General features: G+C 48.6%; 1 protein-coding gene across 4 annotated transcripts in view; it reads left to right on the forward strand.

Moving 5' to 3' along the window:
* LOC111155788 (eva-1 homolog C) overlaps nt 1-13,067 on the forward strand; it is a 69,023-nt gene extending 55,956 nt beyond the window's left edge. For 2 of the 4 annotated variants that reach the window (XM_022516190.1, XM_022516193.1), the window contains 3 exons: nt 6,399-6,479; nt 7,822-7,911; nt 12,497-13,042. In XM_022516190.1, the coding sequence (XP_022371898.1) occupies nt 6,399-6,479; nt 7,822-7,911; nt 12,497-12,873 (548 nt within the window). In that variant the 3' untranslated portion in view covers nt 12,874-13,042. Of the gene's footprint in view, nt 1-6,398; nt 6,480-7,821; nt 7,912-12,496 lie in introns of all 4 variants that reach the window. The other 2 variants (XM_022516191.1, XM_022516192.1) reach the window with 2 other exon arrangements.
* Nucleotides 13,068-20,520: the final 7,453 nt, after the last annotated feature.

Here is a 20,520-nt window from a genome sequence, read left to right on the forward strand (position 1 = left end):
GTGTCCTGCTCCGGTTCAAACTGCTTCTCCCCCGTCCATTCATTCAGTGCACTGAGGGCATGTGCTCAGCGTCAGTGGCGCCGGGTGCCAAGAATTGGGTAGTTTAAAAAAAAAAAAAGGGAGTATGGTTCTTGTCCTTGGCATTATCAGTTGAGGGCTAGAGAGGGCCACTTAACAAACGAGCAGGTAAATCCTCCAGGTAAATCCGGGCAGCCCCTGCCAAGTCCCGAGTAGGGGGAGGGGCGGAGCTGGTGAGGTCAAGGTGGTGTGAAATCGCCCAGGAGCAGCCAGGACCCAGTCCTGTGGGGTCCTGGGGGAAGGTGCCAGTGGAGGGCTCATGGTGGAGGGTCAGACCGCCGTGATGACTGGACTTTTAAGAGACCAGTCTGTGGGGCGTGGGGTGGGGAGTGGGCCGGAGTGGGCTGGGGGTGGGCGCCAGCTGGAACAAGAGCGAGTAAGAACCGGATGGATTTGAGAAAGGTTTGGAAAGCGGGAAGATGCAGGAGACGCTGAGGACACCTGCCTGGGGGAAAGACTGGGGCACCCAGAGGAGGCAGAGGGACGGGGATGAAGGATGTTTCCCTTGTCACAGCAGGACGGGAGGCTCTGGGAGTGGGTGGGGGGTTTGCTGTTCACTCTCGGGGCCTGTCTTCTCTGGCATGAGATGAGATCATCAGCCGTGAGGACCGGGAAGGGAAGGGGGTTTGAGAAGACAAGAGAAGGTATTAAGGAAGGGCTGCGGGGGGCGGAGGCTACTGCCAGAGTTCTCAGGGACACTGGTCTGCCTGCTGGTGTGGTTCTTTCCAGTGCAGCCAGATGCTTGAGGGGTCCCCGAGGCTCACTGGTCAATGACAAAGAAGGGAGAGAGTCGGGGCGCTCCCATCTGAGTGATCACAGTGGTGGATAGAGGAATCCGAGCTGCAGATAGGAGGGGCTTCGGGAAGAAGGGAGAGTGGGAGGGTCAGTGGAGGGGTCTGGGTGAGGTTGAGAATGGCAGAGGGAAGCACTTGAAAGAGTCATTTGAGGACTGAAGGCTGAGGTCAGGAAGAGGGCTTGCAACTTGGTTTTGGGTGTGGGGCTGTGGAGGAAATGGGGCGTTGACAGTGTCCTGCCATCTCCCTAGGACAATGCCCCTTTGTCCAGCAGTGTGACCCCCAGGACTTATTCCAAAGGGGGGACGGGTGCCTGGGACTGTGAGGCAAGTTCGTGCCTATCCACCCGCCCCCGCCCTCCCGCACCGTAGATGCTTTCTAATCACCTTCTAAGTGGCTGGCATTTTAGAAAAACATACTCTCCCCCTTAGGGGCGCCTGGGAGGCTCAGTGGGTTAAAGCCTATGCTTTTGGCTCAGGCCATGATCCCAGGGTCCTGGGATCGAGCCCCACATCGGGCTCTCTGTCCACAAAGAGCTGCTTCCTCCTCTCTCTCTGCCTGCCTCTCTTGCCTACTTGTAATCTCTGTCTGTCAAATAAATAAATAAAATCTTTAAAAATATATATACTCTCCTCCACCCCCGGCCAGATGGCTTTTTACTCTGCAACCTGAATCATTAAAAAATGATTTGTAATGTCTGAATATTTTATAGGTCACCAAATGGGAATGCAGGGTTTTACATTTTTTAAAAATGTCTCCCAACCGATGTGGAAGTTGATACGAAGTCCGAGTTTGTCAATAATTCATTTCTAAGCGAATCAGTCTTAGTTAGGACTCTTTGGATGTGAGTGTAGGAGCCAGTGTGAGCTGGTTTAAGCCAAAAGGAGGTGGAGGGGGGTAGGTGTTAGGCCATGGGAACCAGGGCACGGAAGCAAGGCTTCAACCTGAAGCTCCAAGGTCATGGTAAACCTCTGGCATCCCTCCTCTCTGCTTCTCCTGGCACTTCTGCTCCCTTATTCTCTCTCTTACTCTCGATCTCTCTCCTCCCGCACCCAGCCTCCCCGTGAGCCTGCTGGATGGCACGTGGCCACCCCCACAGCCTCAGTGATTTTTATGTCCTGTTTCCAACGATTATGGAGACCTGCAGTCTGAAATCTTAATTCCAAATTTCTAACAAAAAGATATTTAATTGGCCCGGTTGGGGTCAGGTAGCCCTCCTCCCTTGATCAGCCCTGGGCAGAAACCATGTGATGTGATTATAGACATGGCTTCCTAGGGAGGAGACCGGCCAAACCCCCAAGTCAAGATGCTCTTACATAAGAGGCTCAGGAAAGATCACCCCAGAGACGTCTGTTCTAATGCCTGCTTCCTACTGCGGCATCTGACCCAGATTTGCTCTTCTACCCAGCGGTCTTGCTGTGCCCACATAGGGGACAGGACACCCCTCTCCATGGAGGGGAGGGAAGAGGGGCATTAGGGACAAGTGCTGAACATCAAGCTCTGGACCCTCATTTCTATAGAAACACAGGCCACCCATCTCCAATGTGAACCAGACAGTGGGGCAGAGATGCCTCACCCTTAGGAACCCTGACTGCACCCCTTGCCGGGGGGTAGGGAAATGACAATGAGCAGTATGATCTCTGCTCAGAGACTTGAGGGACCAGGAGGGCTTCCTGGGGGAGGTGGCATTAGAGACAAGTGAGACCAGTTGTGTAGGAGTCAGGAAATTGAAGGTGGGGGGAGGGAAGGGCAGGCAGAAGGAACAGCACAGGCAAAGGGGGGAGGCGAGCACCGCAGTAGGACTGGAGAGACCTGGGGGATGGGAGGTTAGGCTAGGCTTTTACCCAAGGTGGGGAGCCCCTGGCAAGTTGTCTCAGGGGACATAATCAATTTGCATTCTAAAAAGAACACTCCTCCCTATTTTATAGAGCTTCGTTTAATCCCGGCTCTCTTCCCTGCGGGGCTTAGGCTGGGCAGAGAATTTCACCTCTCTGTGGAGCCCTGGGGTATGTTTCAGGCTGCGAGCCTTCTGCTCTTGGAACTGTAGGCAGCACATCTGGCTAATGTCAGACCACTCAGCACAGAGCACTTTGATGGGGCTGGGATGCTTTCCTCCAGTATTCATTAGTGCATTGCTAAATGAGGTCCTCTCTGTGTTCCCTCCAAGCTTAACCATTAGCCTCACTTCTTGATCATGCTAGATTTCAGATTTTCTTCCTCACTTCTTGATCATGCTGGATTTCAGATTTTCCTCCTCATAGGATAAGCCAGACCTGGAAAACTCAGCCCACTGACCCCCTCACATGTGCAGGGAGGACTCCTCTCCATGTCCATAGCCACTAGCACTCAAGGGTCAACGGGACAGAGGCACAGTCAGATTCCCACACCGATAATGCCTGAGAGGCAAGAGAGATGTGTGGACCTCCGCCTAGGGCCCTCACAGCTCCTCCCAGAAGCGGGTGCCAGGATTTGGGGACAGGTGGGATGGTGGCACCAAGATTAGGGGCAAGGGGAGTAGATGCCAGGATTAGGGGGCAGTGGGGAAGGGGGTTATTAGGATTGGGGGCAGGAGGGAAGGGAGGTACCAAGATTGGGGGACAGGAGGGATAGAAGGTGTTAGAATTAGGGACAGGAGGAGTAGGTGATGCAGGGTTTGGGGACAGCAAGATAGGGGTGTGTCTGGATTTACTGGCACTGATGCTGTCTGGGCTCCTACTGAGAAGGAGGGCAAGTTAAGTAGAGATACCGTGTTTGTCTCTGACATGCAGAATCTTTTTGAGCCCTAAGTTTGACTTCTGGAGACTTCTTTCTTAAAGTCTGCACTGACCCAACCTTGACACAGAAGATTTATTCAGGGGGGAAAAAAAAGAAGTCGAAGTGGGTACCCTGCCCAAAATTAGCGAATTATGTTCTGTGGTTTTCCCTAAACAGACTCACAGGGATTGTCCAAGCGGAAATCATTTTGCCATCTTTATAATCCTTTATCCAGCTTCCAGAGGCTGAGTGTCCCCTGGACAGCACAGCATCAGGGAAAGATCAGAGGCACCTGTGCACAAGACCAGGCATTGAGACGCTACCCCTTCTCGGAGCCTCAGTTGTCCCATCTGCAGGAATGGGAATGATACACATCTTCACGGGGCACCGGGGACCCTGCAAAAGACACACTGTTTAAATGTGAGCCCAGGGTCCGATGTATTAAGAGCTCCATGAAGAATGGTGTGCTGGTGTTTTTATGATGTATCTAAAATGGAGAGAGGCGGGTTTGAAGGGCAGCCGTACGTAAGTCACACCCCAGCGCCATCTTCATTCTTGAAACAAGGACATGCAAGAATCCAACAGGTGCATTGACACCTGTTATTTTCAAGTTCCTAAAGAGTCTCCCACTAGCAGGGCCATTTTCCTATAGGAAATGGGCAAGTTTCCTGATGTGAGCCTGTATCACACACGGCGGTTTAATGTCTTACAAGGGCCTGGTTATTCTACAGAGCTCGTCTAGACTGTCCTTCCTATCTGAGCTCTTCCTCCTTCCCAAACCGTAAAACCTCTAGCATTTGCAGTGAGCCCCCTGGCTTGACAACAAGCCAAGAGACAGATGTCCAAGACATGCCACTCCTGGTAGGGAGGACTTACTCCTGCCAAGGAATCGGGGGCAAACTTCTCAGGGTGCAGCATGACCAAGGGGCTGTTTCATCAGAAAGCATTTTGTTGCAACACGGTTCAGCAATCTGGGGCACTCCTCTGCTCCCAGAATCAGCGGTGTGCCCGCCATCAGCCGAGGGGCCCTCCTCAGGGTCCTTGGACAGCTTCCACTGCCTCCTGTCATCGTCACCTTACAGCCCTGGATGTGACTCTCACTGCCAATGGGCACAAAGGCGCCAGGGTGTCCTGTGCACAGAAAAAGCACAATTGAAGAATGCTCTCTGGTTGTCGGTCCTGGGACATCCCTAAAAGAATTTAGTTAAACACTTCGAGAAAGAAAATGAGGTGTTCTTGCTGTGGAAGATATCTTACCAGCTCTTTAAAAAAAAAAAAATCAGTGCAGTTGAACTTGCACAGTTTTTGTTGGCTCCCTTCTGTTTCCTGTTGCCACTTCTCCCAGATACCAGCTGAGCCAAAGAACAAACAAAAATAAGCAATATTCTGCAGCAAAAATATTTGGTTTCCTCTCCCTTCTCCCGGCCTGCTGCGGTGCCCTTGGCCTTCGGAATTCTTGCCTGGCCCTCTGCGTGCTACCATCCTGTCCGCTTTCTCTGGGGTGTCTGGAGATGGGATGGTTTATTCTGAGGGTCAGTTCTGCAGAATCTCTGACCACCTTCCAACACAGTCTGTTACACTGCTCTCCTCTCATTTTCCTATTTCCCTTAAATACTTAGAGCAGCATTCTTTCGTTCTTGTGTGCAGTCTTAGAATTCCCTTCAGGCTCATTAAGGAGGCAAGGATTCAGAGCGGTAGGTGAAAAGCAGAGTTGGAACCAGGGAAAGATGTCTGTGGTGGATTCTGAGTCAATTATAGACATTTTGTTTCACTACATGGAAGGGAAGTTCATGTTCAGAAGTTACAATGTTGTTGTTTTTAATTTTTTTTAGAGAGAGAGAGAGAGAGAAAGAGAGCATGAGTGAGGGGGGAAGACCAGAGGGAGAATGAATCCCAAGCTCCGACCCCGATGGGGGCTCAATCTCGTGACCCTGAGATCATAAACTGAGCCCATACCAAGAGTCAGGCACTCCACCAACTGTGCCACCCAGGTGTCCCCAAAGTTAACAGTGTTATTGAGGTGTGATTTCCATGCTCTAAGAATCACCCTTATTTATTTATTTATTTATTTTAATATCAGGCTTCCCACTCAGCAGGGAGCCTGACATGGGACTTGATCCCAGGACTGGGATCAAAGACCTGAGCTGAAGGCAGATGCTTAACCATCTGAGCCACCCAGGCACCCCTAAGATTCACCCATTTTAAGCAAAAACAGTTCAAGGAGTTCTAGAAAATTTCCAGAGCTAGCTGCACGGCAATCACCGTGCTCCAACTGTAAAACACGTCCATGATCCCCTAAGTTCCCTGACACCCGTTTGCAGTCAGTCCCCATCTCCACCCCTGATCCTTGGTAAGGTAAGGTAATAGAACTTACCTTCTGTCTGTGCATCCACCTGTTCTGGATATTTCCTATTAATGGGATCATACCATGTGTCGTCTTTTGTATCTGGTTCCTTTCGCTGGTCATCAGGTTTTTGAGGCCCACCCAGGTTGTAGCAAATGTTAGGACTTTGGTTTGTGTTATGGCTAACTATTCTGTTGGGTATATACACCATAGCTTGTTTACTTGTTCTCCAAAATTTACCTTTCTGGGGCATTTGATGGTCACATTGGTACCATTGGTATAGGTGTGTGAGTGTCTCTGACAAGTAGAGTGATTAATTTATGTATTGATTTGAAAATGGATTTTTTTTTGGTAACTTATCCACATGGCAGTTAAAAAATTATATTAAATATACAAAGTTTTTAAAATATTTATTTTCTGGTTTTTAGTTCCCAAGAACATACTCTCAGCGATTGATCCAGCCGTCACTAACGTAAAACCTTCTTTGAAGCAGAAAGATGGTGAACATGGTAATTTTTATGGCTTACTACCAGCATTTCTCTTAAAGTAAAGGTAAACAACCCCATGTGACCATAGTCGGTTGCTCACTGGTTGGAATGAAAGGGTATGTCAGGAGGTGAGCTGGAGTTACCAGCTCTGACAATGGCAATGTTGTCGTGGTGGATTGCAAATGGTGGCCAGTATCTTGTTTTGTTTTACAAATTATAAATGGAATAAATCTTCCTTCCATTCCCCTCTTATTTCTCAAGTGAAATATCACTTGAAAAAAGAGATCGGTTCAGAAACAAATTTGGGGTTCCTGGATTCTCTGATGAGCTTGTTGGAAAGATGACCCGAACCAGGAATGTGTTTCCAACACATGCCCCCTCTGCCCTTGGGTTTTCGCTGGGCTGTTGTGAGTAGGAGGGGGATGAACATTTTCGTTTTCTTATCAAGTCTAAAATGGAATCAGATTCTTGGGGCTTCTGATGGAAACTGCAAAGTTTCTGTAGAACATCTAAGATACTATACTTTGTGTGTTCAAAGTTTGTTTTGCATTACTTTTATTACATTTGTGAGGTCTTTTGCTCCTAAGTATAAAAGTAAAGTATGCCTGATGTGGAAAACAGAAAAGTAGCAAGAAAAAGAACTTGCCCCTAGACTCAAAGCTTAAACATAAGTATTGTTAATATTCTGTTCTTCTGGTTCCCCCATACCTGCTCTCTCGCTGCCAGCCTCTGCATCTCCCAACCCCACTGCTCTTTCTAACAGGGCTCCCCCGGACCCCATTGTATCCTGGTCCCCCAGCAGTGGAGACCCGAGAGCTCTATGCCACCCTTCCTTCGACCTGTCTGACATCCCGTAGGGTCCCCAAAGCTCTGAGGCTGCGCATCACAAGCTCCCTAAGCTCTATCACAACAGTGTAACCAGGCATCTGAAACCAGACCTGCCCTGCATTTTGCTGTCATTTCTAAAAAAGTAGCCCCCCACAATCTCCCTCCATAACCTCCCTCCCTTCTTATCTATGGTCAACAGTGCAGGCAGCAGCTCTGTGATTAGATAAGCCATTATTAAGCCTCCCAGAGGCATGATGAATGGGACAATCCATTGTCCCCTTCTGGACTGGAGTGGATGAGTGGCACCTGAAGTTGGAACCAGCACATTTTAGAATTTCTAAATCCCTCTTATCACTTAATATTTTCAGAGACTATTTAGTAAATGCTCCTCCTGGCTTGGTCTTCTATAATTCAGTCAGAGGCCCATTTATTTGATTTCTATGACTTTTTATTTATTATAGCAGTCCTGGGTTGGGAGCAGTAGGCATACTGTGAACAGCTATAATTAATCAGTTTTGAATTTTTTATGAAACAGGTATAAACTTTGACCCAAGCAAACCGAGGGTTCTGAGGAAAGACGGCATTATTGTTAGCAACTCTCTGGCAGCGTTTGCTTACATTAGAGGTAGGTCAATGAATCGAAGCTTCCTAGAATGCTAACGGCTTTACAGAAGTCTCACTAACAGATGCGACGTTTAATTACAACACTCAGTTGAAGAAAAATGACTTTAAGTTTGGCTCAGCACCTGCAGTCTTGCTATGATTTGGACACACAGAGGCTTGGCCTCAGGTGCAGGGCCATCCAGGCTACCCACAAGAGGACCATGTGGGGAGAAGGTGAACAGATAAAGTCACGCTGTTCAGGAGTTGGGCTCCATGAGTATTTACCGTTTTGAAAAGCAGGAACCCGAGGAATGCACATTCCCCAGCTCTAAAATCTGGGAAGGGCAGAGGATTAGTGAATCCCACCCCTGGCTGGAAAAAAATGGAGTTAAAGGATCACCTAGTAAAGAAAACAGGTCACGCCCTGTGAAGGCAGAGTCCCTTCCTGAGCCACCCTGCGTTACTTCTCACAGTTGCCAAGTTCTCCCTGATACTCTTCCCCTCGAGGATCAGTCGGATTCAGCCCTCCCTACCTGGCAGAGCAGAAACTCTCATCAGGGAGGGGATGGTGCCTGTCGTCTCTCATCACCCCCGTCTGCTCACCTTATGTTGACCGTATTTTGAAATATTGACTCTGCAAGTATCAGCAGTGCCCCCTGACTGTTCAGGAAGCCCCAGATCTCTGAGGCCTTTGGTAAAATTCATATTAATATATGGCATTACGGCGTTACTCTTCAAGGCCTGCCGGGGCTGGGGCTCTTTCAAGTAAGCCTTCCTCAAATGAAAATAAAGCTGGAAGGAAACAACCCAACACAGGAGATACAGAGGACAGTCTTGGGATCCTGCACAGGTCCCTCGTGTTCCATCGTCTTCCTGCATCCATCGTCCTCCTGAATGTCTGTTGTTTGCTTGTTAGTTTCCTCTAAGAATCTTCTGTCTCCAAACCACCCTCCCACTTCCACGTCTGGCTCTTCCTAATAACATGTACGAGGTCTTTCCCTCCCTTACATATAAAAGTAGAATGTGCTTGAAGTGGAAAACACAGGAAAGAACCAAGAAATAGGACTGCCCCTAGTCTCAAAACTTAAACATAACTATTGTTAATGTTCTGTTCTTCTGGTTCCCCCATACCTGCTCTCTCTCTGCCAGGCTCTGCATCTCCCAACCCCACTGCTCTTTCTAACAGGGCTCTGCCCAGCTCCCATGCATATCCTGGTCCCCCAGCAGTGGAGGTCTGAGAGCTCTTTTGCCACAGTTGTCAGAGTTAAGAGATGTAAGCCTTTTTATTGTTGGAAATATCCCCATATTTTCAAAGTCCCTGGAGAGCCCCCTGGAGGAAAGGCATCATGAAAATCCTTCAGGGAAATAATGATTAACTGGAGGCAATGATGACTTTGCTCGCTGGTCCGTGGCCATGATGGGCCTCATCACTTCCTCTCGACAACTGGGTTGGTCAGCTCCGGCCGTCGTGACAAGACACTGTAGGCTGGCATCTGGTAGCTTCAACAGCCGAAATTCATTTTTTCTCACAGTTCTGGAGGCTGGAAGTCCAAGGTCAAGGTACTAGCAGAGTCTGTTTCTAGTGAGAATTCTCTTCTTGGCTTGGAGACAGCTGCCTTCTCAAATGAGAGGGAGAAAGAAAGAGAGAGAGAGAGAGATTGAGGGAGGAAGGGAGATAGAGAGGAAGAGAGAAGGAGGAAGGAGGGGAGGGAGGAAAGGAGAGTAAGAGGGAGAGAGAAAAAGAGAATGTTCTCTGGCATCCCTTCTTATAAAGACAAGGATCCTGTTGGATCAGGGCCCCGCCCTTAATGACCTCATTCAACCTTAATTACTTCCTTCTAAGTCCTATCACCACATATTTTGGGGTAAGCCTCCAACACATGAGTCTGGGGGGGGGGATACAATTTAGTCCATAGCAAAGACCCTGAATGAGAGGACTCTGATCCCCCATCCTGCACACAAGGAAGCGAAGCATCAGAGGAGCTGAGCCATTTGCCTGAGGCCTCAGCATGGATATCAGCTGGGTCATGATTGGATTCAACAGATACAAGACCTCTGCTCTGGTTTCTCCGCGCAGAAAGGATGCCCTTCAGGATGGTGAAGGATGGATGTTATCTGAATTACTCCCTTCCATCCTTGTCTACCATTTTGTATACTCATTACTCCTGGAAATCAAGGGACCTTAAGCATCATAGGATCAGGTGTTTTTTCTCTTGTTGTCATGCCCCGGTGCCCAGGAGAGGCTGGCGCAGGACACATGCTCAGTTAGTAATTGACAAATGAGCAGATGATGAATCTTCATGTGGTGTCACGAGCTGTCCGGCTCCTTATTACCACCTCATATTTGCTATTTCTAGGTCACCAATTTTAAAGAAATGTAAGGATGTTGTGGCCTTTATTTGGTTTTATTGAGGGTTGTTTAGGCAAATCTATCCCCAAAAGGCACAGGGAGGAGGCCTGTTTGAAGGAGAAGTCACCAGTAGGAGGAGCTGGAGCTGCAAGTGAGTGGGCAGCTTCTAGAAAATTCTGCTCTATATTCAGTAGATTGGGTGACTCCAAAAGGACATTCTCCCAGATCAAGCTGCCAGTGGCTTTGACACATTGGCACAGTCCTATACACACAGGGCACAAGTCAGCTGGAAACCAAAACCGAGGGTCTTGTCCGGGGATGTTGGAACACAGGGATTAGCAGAATGGATGTGAGAATGTCCAGGAGTCCCTGATGAACGGTTTCTTTTTTGGCCATTTAACCGATCTATGAACCCATCCCCAACAGTGAGGTTGTGACATCGTTTTAGGCATGTTTGGACTTTACTCTTCTCCTAACCGTGTAGACCTTGATCATTCTAGAATCTAGATCATGGGTTTGAAGAAGCCCATAGAAAAATTCTGAAATTAGAGAAACAGAAAAGGGTGTGTGTGTGTGTGTGTGTGTGTGTGTGTGTGTGTTGGAGGTTTTAAGAAAGCAGTTTATTAGCTGGCTTAGCCATTGGGCCCCAGCAGACTGTGCCCAAGGAGCCTCATCTAGACAACCTTGCTCAGAAGCTGACTCTCGCTTCACCTAACTAGTGTTTCCCCAACATCTGCTTGTGCGTACCACACATCTGCTGGCAGGCATGCCTTTGGTGCCCTAATATTTTCATCGCTTGCCTCTACTTCTGTCTTCAGCCCTCTGGAAGAGCTTACTGTGGTCTGTCCAGGGCACAGGGTATCAGGGGTAACTGGGGTAGCTGGGGTCACGTGTCAGGAAGCAGAGCTTCTCCTGAGATGTGGAGGCATCATTGTTCTCTACGAAAGGAATCCTAGGCGACCAGACGAACCCACACTGAAATAGAAGGATACTAACACATTCCAAAGTCAGAGTTACACGATCCCCTGTCAGGGAGGACAACTGGAAATCAGCACCGCCTTGTCACATAGGTGTGGATTCTGCTGTGTTCCCACGGTCTCTAATCTTTGGTTCTGTCGGAAAGTTATTATTGCATCCGTAAGTGCTGTCGGACCAGGGCCCGGTCTCCTTTGTGCTTTCATGCAATAGCAGCAAGGCCCCAGGTGGTGGAACCCTGGCCCTGGTCTCTTGGTGTCTTATTTGGACCCAGTAAGCTGGAGCTGGAGCTTGTGCTGGCTCTAGACTAGAGATCTGAAGGTCAGGGGGCCTTAAAGGCCTTAGGCCACCATGGAGAGACTCTTGCTGGCTTTTGTGCTAAAAGGCAGAGTAGAATTGTTGCCACACACACTGTATGGCCCACAGAGCCCAAGCTACTCTGTACCTGGCCCTTTCCAGAGAAAGTCTGCCAGCTCCTGTTTTATATTTTGAGGGAGTTTCCTGGATTATTATTTCCCAAAGAGGGAATGCTAACCCCTCAAGGGTACATAACTAAAAAACGGAGAGAGTGATAGTCCTTTCTATGTAGGGTTAATGTAAGGATTAAACCAATTAAAGATTTAGATAAGAATATGTAGTACAAATTAGCATCATTTGTATTTATATTATTATTATCCTACGATCATCTGGATATTGGAAAATCTACCAGAACTTTTATTCATATTTAGTTTTTAATCTGAAGAAATTAAGTTTTGTTAACATCTACTGTTATTAGTATTACATTTGTATGTGCATATATACTTTTATATATGTTAATTTTTCATAATTTACTCCCAATAGTAAACAGCTTTATTGAGCATTTACTATGTGTCAGCGAAAGTTCCAAGAGCATTACTGGAATTAACTGTATAGCAGGAAGGTGCTATCAGCTCCATTTTACAGGGGGGAAACTGGAGCACAGAGGGGTTATGTAACTTGCCAAAAATCACACAGCTAATGAGTAGCAGATCAGAGTTTGCACTCAGGGGTCCAGCTTCTGAGTCCCCCTGCTATGTGTCCTCTCATGTGCATACCTATATTAACTATATATGCTCAAAACCTTTTTTTTTCCTTAACCAAGGAGAGCACAGGATCAGTTAGGTGAGGATGGTCTCCAAGATCCCGTCTGGCACTGGCATTCTGCATTAGCTGCCAGTTTGGGCAGACATCTGCTTCTATGGGACTTTGGATTGGTGAAGACTGACAGCTCTTCCTGGGTCCTGACTTGTCCTTTCCCCCACAGCCCACCCAGAGAGAGCTGCGCTGCTGTTCGTGTCCAGCATCTGCATCGGTCTGGCACTCACATTGTGTGCCTTGGTCGTCAAAGTGTCCTGCACCAAGGACTTCAGGGAGCTGCAGCTGGTGAGAGAGCATCTGGTGCCAGAAAGTGACAAGGCTGAGGAAGACAGCGAGGATGAGGACGGGGAGGAGGACTCCTCTGACTCCGATTTTCCAGGAGAACGGTCTGGGTTCTGTAGGACTTCGTATCCTGTCTACAGTTCCATAGAGGCTGCAGAGCTGGCAGAAAGGATTGAGCGTAGGGAACAAATCATCCAGGAAATATGGATGAACAGTGGTTTGGACACGTCACTCCCAAGAAACATGGGCCAGTTCTACTGAGAAAGAGACACGTCTTCATGTGACCACACTTTCTGAAGAGGGAAGGATCCAAAATGCCCCTCCAGTTCTGTTTCACTTGTACCTTCTATGAAGGAGTATTTGTCATGTCATCCAATACTGGTGAAGCCAGAAGCCATTAAAGGGACATTTCAAACAGTTTACAGCACATTTCAAAATAAAATAGGAGGGAAGTCTCTGTTTTCTGTATTTATTTAAATTCATCTTTATACATTAACATACAGTGCACAGCTACTGAGTGCTTAAAATGCCACAGGCTGCTCTAGCTGCTTTTTCTTGTATTAAGTCATTTAATCCCCACAACAGCTTCATGAGATAGCGCTGTCATCCCCATTTTACAGATGAGTAAACAGGAGGTCCCCTACACCCATAAAAAAAAGTGTACTGACATACAGGACAGCAAGCCTGAGTCTGGTGGTGGATTTTAACCACTCACATTACTTGTTTAGAACAGGGGTCAGCAAAGTTTTTCTTTAGGGGCAAGATAATATTTTAGGCATTGTGGTTCATGCCGTGACTGCTCGACTCTGCCACTGCAGCTCACAGGTTGCCATCCATAGCTAATCCATCATGAACGAATGGAGCTGTGTTTCAATAAAGCTTTATTGATAGACACCGGAATTTTGAATTTGAATTTCATTTTCATGTGGCGCATATTATTCTTTGTTTTTTATCCATCACTTTAAAATATAAAAACCTTTCTTGGCTCACAAAAACGGGGAGCAGGCATTTGCCTGATTTTGTAAATAATGTATGGTCCACAAGGCCTAAAATACTTACTCTCTTGCCCTTTAGAGAAAAAGTTTGCCAACTCCTGATTTAGAATTGAAGGCTGCAGAGCTTCTAGTGGTGAAAGTGATGAACCAGATCACCCAGCAATCCTTTGATCCAATGGAGTTACTTTCCTTTCAAACCACTGCAGGGGAGAAGGAAAAGAAAAAAAAAAAAGGTAAGGAAACAGATTCCTAATGGGAAGACTAGTGAGGGGGTCCTTTGGACAGCTCCCCCTGGTGGACAGGAGGCTTATAGCTGTGGAGTGGAATAAGATTTTTTTCTTTTTCGTCCCAGTCAGACTCAGAGCATAAAAATGATGGTGTTATATCCATCTCATATGTCCGCTGTGAACAAACTCTTTGCCCTCTCTTATTTCTCCCGAAGGCCCCATCTCTAAGCACCATCCCATTAGGCATTAGGGTTTGACATACGGGATTGGGAGAATACAAACATTAAGCATATAGCAGAGTTGAAATTCCCATAAAGTAAAACTAACCATCTCAAAGTGTACCATACAATGACATATGGCATATTCACCATGCTGTGCAACCACAGATTCTAGTTCCAAACAGTTTCAGCTCCTGAAAATAAACGTCCCTACCCTAAGGTGTCACTCCTCATCCTCCCCTCCCTCCAGCCCCCCCAGCAAATACCAATCTGCCTTTTGTCTGGATTTACCTATTCTGGAAAGTACATATAAATGGAATCACATACTATGTAGCCTTTCGTGGCTGGCTTTCACTTAGCATCATGTCTTCAAGATTTGTGCACGTTGTACCGTGTATCAGGACTCCATGACTTCTCATGGCGGAGTAATACTCCATTGTATGAAGAGACCGCATTCTGTTCATTCATGCAACTGGGTTGTGTCCACTCTTGGCTGTTGTGGCTATGTGGCTATAAACATCCGTGTGCCGTATTTTATTTTATTTAAAGATTTTATTTGTTTATTTGACAGACAGAGATCACAAGCAGGCAGAGAGGCAGGCAGAGAGATAGGAGGGGAAGCAGGCTCACCGCCGAGCAGAGAGCCCACTGTGGGGCTCAATCCCAGGGCCCTGGGATCATGACCTGAGCTGAAGGCAGAGGCTTTAACCCACTGAGCCACCCAGGCACCCCAGTGTGCCGTATTTTAACAGCAGTGAGTCTGCACACAAATTGACCACCACAGACTTGTCAAGAAATCCCATAGTTTCCACCCAACAGAGGGAAGGGAGAGGGAGGGGAGTCAGAGTGACATCCCCTCTCTTACTCCCTACTTCTGCTGATTTCAAAATGAACCTCCCTGGGGCACCTGGGTGGCTCATGGGTTAAGCCTCTGCCTTCGGCTCAGGTCATGATCCCAGGCTCCTGAGATTCAGCCCCGCATTGGGCTCTCTGCTCAGCAAGAAGCCTGCTTTCTTATCTCTTTCTCTGCCTGCCTCTCTGCCTACTTGGGATCTCTGTCAAATAAATAAATAAATAAAATCTTTAAAAAAAAAAAAAAGGGGGAGGTCCCACAGCTGACCTCCCTCACATTGACCCCCAAGAAGGTGGGAGAGTAGGGATTTCGGTCAAGAGACGTATCTATGTACAGGCTGGGATGGTTTGGCCAGAGGCTGAAACTCCTCAGGATTTCCAGGTAACTGAGTCTTCTGTAATGTAGCGTCCTGGGAGAGGTTGACAGGGCTGGAAATGACATGTTTTAAATCTGTCATTAGAGAGAAATCTCTTCTAGGTCGTGGCAGAGAATGAAATGAACACACGGCCTCATTGTCTAACTTTTTCACGAGGATTTTGTTCTGATCAGAGAGAACCCTTGTCCTTTCACTTCGCTGAGCCCAGCAAGGAGCACTTTGGTATTGTCGCAGCTCTTGGAGCAGCCTGTCCCCATTATCTCCGTATCTAGCTTTCAAGCAACACATCTTCTCTGGCTCCCTGAATGTAAACACTGTCCCTCTGATGATGGTCTTTGTGGGACTGTAGAGAGATGGCCACTGATGGTTTTCACTTTGCAGTTGGCGAAAGACTTGCCCACATGGACCTCAGTCATAAAACTTGTGTTGAATGTCACAATAGGTTTTCCCTTATCTGAGTCTTCCCCAACTCCCAGCCCCCACACATGTGCACACTCCTCCCAGGACCCCTGAGGAGGCATTGGAGGGCAGGCCCACAAAGGCGAGGGCCAGTCTTTGGCCTGTGCAAATGTGGTGAGCTGTTTATCTGAATTTTCTGAGCCTCACAGAAGAATGCCATGTTCTTCTCATGGACAGAGCCTGAAGGATCCTGCTGAGAAAGTGTTTGGATGGGCACTGAGCCCAGGAGGAAGAGGACCAGACCAGATTTGGATGAAGGGTTGCTGATGGAGCATGGTGGCGGAGAAAGCTCCAGATTGGAAGTCCACCCAGCGAGTGTGGGATGCACACGGCTGCCCCTCCTCGGCTTTGTGCGTCTCTGGGCAACAGACATCCCTCTGTTTCCAAGCTGTGGGGTCCCGGAAGTCCCATGACAAGAAGCCAGCCCTCTGTGGGAGGTTTGCCCATGTCACTACCTCAGTTACTTGCTGCAAACACCGACTCTCCAGACATGAGCTACCTGCTGGAAAATTCATCCCTCCTGGATTCAGAGAGCTTGTTAGCAGGACCGCTGGTACTTTGTAGGTGCCAAGCATTTGGGGACACTTCGGGGAGAAGCAGCACATACCCTGGCCCCAAGCAAGTACAGGGAAGCCCTGAAATCTGTCCCACAGCTGATCCCACAAATGTGCAGTACACAACGCTGTGCCTACCCAGATCCCTGCACCAGGCAGCCCACAGTCGCCCTTTTCTGCAGAGAACTGGCCCTCATCATTTTTGTCTTAGTCCACTCAGGCTGCTATAACAAAATGCCAGAAGTGGGCAGCATAGAAACAACAGAAATTTCTTTCTCACAGTGCTGGAGGCTGGAGGTCCAGGCTCTGGGAGCCAGTGTGGTCGGGTGGGGCCCCCATCCTGTCTCAGGGCCAGCATCTTCTCACACGGGGGAAGGTCCAGGAGAACTCTCTGGAGCCCCTTTCATAAGGGCACAAATCCCATTTTTGAGAGCTGTATCCTCATGGCCTAATCACCACCCACAGACCTCCCCTCCTAATTCCACCATATCTGGGGGTTAGGATTTCTGCATATGAATTATGGTTGTGGGGGAGACACATTCATTCTGGATGGAGTGATTTCTTACAAGAATTTTTCCTGAGAGCACGCCTTTAACAAATCACTCACTCAAGAATCTCCATCTCAGGAAACTGACCCCACCGCCCAGGGGTGCGTGGGATACATGGGGTTCCTGTCGGCCCACACCAGGGGCACAGCATCACCTGCAGTGTCAGCGGGAGCCAGCCCCAAAGGATCATCAGGAACCCTTCCCACAATCAGGTGGTGCCAGGAAAAGAGCCAGCATCATATCTGGTAAGTCTTGGAAGGGGATGCCCACGGGAGCTCCTTCTCACTCTGCCCCTGGCCTTCTCTGTGGGCCCCAGAGACCAGCTTTGGCTCCAGGTTACCTGGGGAACCAAGGTCTGAGGCTGAGTCCTCCCTGGCGGGTGGGGGAGTGGAGTGAGTGCTCTTGCCCACACTACTCACTGGGGACCTCCTGGAAAGCTCAGCTGCCCTGATGCTTTCCCCCTACTCCCTGCCCTCACCTGGACACCAAAACACAGAGGCCAACCATAGTGGGCATGACTCTGTCCCAGATTCAGGTGCCCCTCCTGCCTTCTTGCCTCCCAGCTTCTACTTTGATTTGGTCCTAGTTTGATCTCGGGTGCCTCAGTTTCTTCATCCATAAAATGGCCATAATAACAACACCTCCTTCCTAGTGGTATTGAGGGCAATCATGCTTCACATCCAGTAAGAAGAACAGTGAAGGTAAGTTTTTATCATCAATTACTCTTCCTCCCGAGCGGCAGCATCCAGTCCGGCCAAGGCCGTGTCACTTAGCACTTAGGGGATCTGAAAGAATTCAAGGGCAAAGTAAGATCAAGCTGCTGAGGGAGAGGACCAGGCAGCCCCCTTCAACCCTGCTACCGAGAAGACTTTCTAGAGGAGGAACAACTATCTGCAGGACTCGGAAGAAAGTGTCCAGGCCAGAGCTTCCTTGGGTTCTTTGCCCAAGCCCACGGTGAAGGCTCCCATGCATGGACTTAAAAGGCCATGCCTGGTTGTGGCAGGGTAGTTATGAACCCGGAACTATGGTCATTGGGTTTTAAGAAGCCCATTGTAAGCCTGACCACCAGTGCAGAGTTGGCCAAACTCCATCCCAAGACTGGACGGTAGCCCAGGAGATTAAATCCTAAATAAATATTCCAACTAAATGCCTTGCCGACTGGAAGCCATACTGGTCTATAGTTAGAAATAAGGCAAGAAAGATCCATGATAACATCAACCACACAAGGGAGAATTCAGGAAGCCCGCTAATAACCTGAGGTCACCACATCCTTTTTAGAAATTTCAAATCATCAGGCATCTCCCGGGAAAAGGAGTGAACGAGCTGGTGTCTAATCGCATGGCAGGTGTGGACCATCCAAGACAATGCTGTCCTGTATGGAGCCACTGGCCACACGCGGTTACATAAGTTTAAATTTGAACCAGTTGATGAAATATAAAAGTCAGCTTTTCAGTTACACCAGTCACATTCTCAAGTGCTCAGGAGCCACGTGGCCTGTGGCTACTCTCTTGGACAGTGTGGACCGTTCTGTCGGGCAATGCTGAACTAGTAGGTCATTCAGACACAGACACGAGCCCAACTCACCGCAATGAATGGAACATGTGTTTCCCTGAGCCTCACTGACCATGGGTGTCATCAGATCAAAATCCCAAGCACAGACATGTGGGATCCGGGGACCACCTACCCCACCCCTGCTCACCTTCTGGAGATGACCCTACATGTCCCTGGTCTCCAGGCCTGAAACCTCTGTTGCCCTGGTGTGCCTTAATGCACAAGCCCACAGCTGGAGCTCCAGCCCAACCTTTGTGAGCTCCTACCACTGCAGAGCCACAGCCTCGGGCACGCTGGCCACCTCCCCTGCCCTGGCCACTTATTCTGTGACAGCTGCTGCCACCAGCACTTCCTTTGGGGACCATGGCTCCTACTAATTCCCCTTCCTTTGTCCCTTGGAAAGAATGGGGCTTACCTAGCAGAGTGGCCACCCCCGTCCCCATCCAGCAACCTATCAGCACCGCCTAGGAACAGTCCAGAGAAATGTCAGGCCAGGCCTTTTGAACCCTGGGAGCCCTGTCCCCACTCCCCAGACATCCCTGCTGGGCCACCATGACTGCGCCACATTCCGTCCCTCCTCTTCCTCTTGCTTCAGCATCTCACACCTCCACTGAACCCAGGAACAGAGCCGGCTCTTTCCTTTATCCTTCGGACATCCTGGCTTCTCAAGACAGGGAGTAAGAAGGACAGTAAGTGATCAAAACATGAGGGGTGGGAGCAAAGAGAGGACGGCGGAGGTGCTCAGCCTGGTCCTTAAGGAAGGAGCAGAATTTTGAAAGGTGAGTCAAGGTGGGGAGGAACAGAGATGAACAGCAGTGATTGGGCCAGGAGGTGGGATCCAGAAGGGCATGTTTGGAAATGGAGAATAGCCAGAGCAGGGAGGTGCCATGGGAAAACAGGCTAAAGGTGCAGGACACCAGGGGCTAGGTCTGTGCTCCAGACCATGGGACTTGTTTGACACCTGGAAGTAAGGATGGCATCACCTTCTTTGGGCAGCACCCTTCCCTTCCACCTCCCAGTGCAGAGAAGGGACTTGTCTCTTCAGCCCACCCTCAGCCAGTAGGGCTTGGCCTCAAACCTTGGCCTTCTGACTTTTGGAATTGCAATTGCTCCTGATTTTACTGATCACTATTCAGTTACTTATAATATCATGGAAAATACAAACGGCAGCTTAATTCTCTTGGAGAAATGAAAATCAACACACTTAGAAAGCGAGCCTAGTGACTGACTCATGTGGGTGCTTTAAGATGTAATTAGTATCAGGGGCCCCACAGATTATTCTAGTGGAGCCCCTTTTCGAAAGGTACCCAATCTTTGCTTGAAGACTGCTCACAGCCTAATTGCATTTCAGCGTGGTCCAACAGAAAATCCAACTGGGAATTTATCTTGAGGTGAACAGGCCGCCTTCCTGCCTTTAAGCAAACTCTCTGGGATATCGTGAGCTCAGCCCACAGGACTCGGCAGAACAAAGAGAGGAAAGTTGGTCACTTCCTATTGGGGGTACATATTCATTCCCCGTACTTTCTCTGTTCCAACTCATGACTCCATGGATTGAGTCCTTTCAAGAAAAGAAAAATAGACCTTGTCATTTCCTATTGTTTCAAAGACAGAATCCAGCCTGGGAAAGATTAAGGCAAGAGGAAGGGGGACTCATATCCAGATGACTAAACACCAATCTGACCTGGAAAATGCTCGATTAGTTTCTGAGGAAGGGAGGGAGCTGCAATTAGAGGCTTGTGTAAAATTGTGACGTTACTTCACTAAAAGAGAAAAAGGAAAGCGCTCCCGACTCGCTCACAATGAACTAGCAAAAGAATGTGTTACTAATCTATGAGGAATGTGCAGACCCAGTGAGTTGCCTCCCAGGTCTGAGCTCCCAAACTTCCTTCCTTGGAACTTGACCTCTGACTGGAAACCCTCTGGACCCTGGGAGCGTAGGTGTGTGCCGTCAGCGGAGGGAGAGTCACGGGAGCAAGCCAGGCTTGTCTCCGCGGAGGTTCCTGTTACATCCGTCTTGCCTACATCACGTACACATGAGCAAAGCTTCTTTTCTTATTGAAGATGTCTTGGGAAGAATTCCAGCTGTTCTGGGGAAAAAAATAATAAAGATGCTTTGTATTGTGTGTT

The sequence above is a fragment of the Enhydra lutris genome, unplaced genomic scaffold (genome assembly GCF_002288905.1).
Source record: "Enhydra lutris kenyoni isolate GAN:26980312 unplaced genomic scaffold, ASM228890v2 scaffoldscaffold43, whole genome shotgun sequence".
NCBI lineage: Eukaryota > Metazoa > Chordata > Mammalia > Carnivora > Mustelidae > Enhydra > Enhydra lutris.